This window comes from Austrofundulus limnaeus, unplaced genomic scaffold, assembly GCF_001266775.1.
Source record: "Austrofundulus limnaeus strain Quisiro unplaced genomic scaffold, Austrofundulus_limnaeus-1.0 Scaffold2453, whole genome shotgun sequence".
NCBI lineage: Eukaryota > Metazoa > Chordata > Actinopteri > Cyprinodontiformes > Rivulidae > Austrofundulus > Austrofundulus limnaeus.
Genome location: NW_013954855.1, coordinates 28,357 through 30,155, shown reverse-complemented (window position 1 = coordinate 30,155; position 1,799 = coordinate 28,357). Strand labels below are relative to the sequence as shown.

The 1,799-nt window shown below is 47.4% G+C and overlaps 1 protein-coding gene across 1 annotated transcript in view; it reads right to left on the bottom strand.

Annotated features, from left to right (window-relative positions):
• Positions 1-6: 6 nt before the first annotated feature.
• Positions 7-1,799, bottom strand: part of LOC106511020 (dystrobrevin beta) — a gene marked incomplete at its 5' end in the record, with an annotated part of 28,910 nt that continues 27,117 nt past the window's right edge. Inside the window, 2 exon segments of the mRNA XM_013999757.1 lie at positions 7-272; positions 701-733. Of these exon segments, the coding sequence (XP_013855211.1) occupies positions 726-733 (8 nt within the window).

Here is a 1,799-nt window from a genome sequence, read left to right as displayed (position 1 = left end):
CACACACACACACACACACACACACACACACACACACACACACACACACTACAGTACAAATCAGTAGGTTTCAGATCCTTCGTTTGGTTATGAACGATTAAATCAACAACAACACAACAGTAACACACAGAATCACAGCTATACATCAGTAGAGACCCAACGGTTGTTTGGTGTCCTGTGATTGGTTGATTGATCCTTCTGCTGGTTAACGAGGAAAACTGGAGGACAGGTTTCAGGTCCGACAGCATCTTTGGCCGTGACGATCCATCAGTCTGTTCAAAGAGACACACAAGTGTGTGACTGCAACACTTTGTACCACACAGAACAAACAAACACACACATGTGACTGCAACACTTTGTTACACACAGAACAAACAAAAAAAGAGCCACAGAGCTGAGAACAGGGACACAAACTGGTGGTTTGGGAGGGCTTGTACAAACATGTTCAGAGATAATAAACAAAACGCTGAGTCATCAGATCACATTTTCCTCCAAACCAGGAGCCAATCAGCCTTTCTGTTGCTGACTTTGTTCAACAACAGACAACAACGTTAAGGATATAACTAATTAAATCTGGATTTTTTTTCTTTTTCTTATATAGAAGTTGATAAATTTATCTCTGACTGTATTTTCATGCTCTGCAACAGTTTTTAACTTTAATAACATAACTAAAAATACAAACTGTTTAAAAATGACTTACTGTTTTTTTATCTTCTGTCAGCATTTTAACCTGCTAAATAAAAATAAAATAAAAAACAAGTTATTTGCGTTGTTGAAACAAGCAGAGCAGTTTTTAGATATAAATCTATTATAAACGTTTGAATCAAAAGTTAACTTGTTGTGTTTACAGGTCAGAGCTTCAACACTGCAGGTTGTCTTCAGGTCCAGGCTGGTTTTAACCTTTTCCTTTCCTCTTAACCAGAGGTCACCAACATGGTGCCTGAGGGGGACTCAGGTGTCCACAGGTGCACCAGGTGTCCACAGGTGACCAGCTGTCCACGGGTGACCAGCTGTCCACGGGTGACCAGCTGTCCACAGGTGACCAGGTGTCCACAGGTGCACCAGGTGTCCACGGGTGACCAGGTGTCCACAGGTGCACCAGGTGTCCACAGGTGCACCAGGTGTCCACAGGTGCACCAGGTGTCCACAGGTGCACCAGCTGTCCACAGGTGCACCAGCTGTCCACAGGTGTCCACAGGTGCACCAGGTGTCCACAGGTGCACCAGGTGTCCACAGGTGCACCAGGTGTCCACAGGTGACCAGCTGTCCACAGGTGCACCAGGTGTCCACAGGTGCACCAGGTGTCCACAGGTGCACCAGGTGTCCACAGGTGCACCAGCTGTCCACAGGTGACCAGCTGTCCACAGGTGTCCACAGGTGCACCAGGTGTCCACAGGTGCACCAGGTGTCCACAGGTGACCAGGTGTCCACAGGTGCACCAGGTGTCCACAGGTGCACCAGGTGTCCACAGGTGACCAGGTGTCCACAGGTGACCAGGTGTCCACGGGTGACCAGCTGTCCACGGGTGACCAGCTGTCCACAGGTGCACCAGGTGTCCACAGGTGCACCTGGTCACCTGTGGACACCTTCTAAAAACAGAACTGACCAACTGATCGTGGTAGAAGCAGGGCTCTAAATGAAGCAGAGCTCTAAATGCTGAAAAAGGAAGCAGAAGTCACCTGTGTTCTCTTCTGAGCTTTTATTAACAAAATGTCAACAAGAGCTTCTGTTAAACACATGTTACACTGAACACACAACAAACAGTTACTTCAGTCCTCTTGTCTGTCAGAGACCCCCCC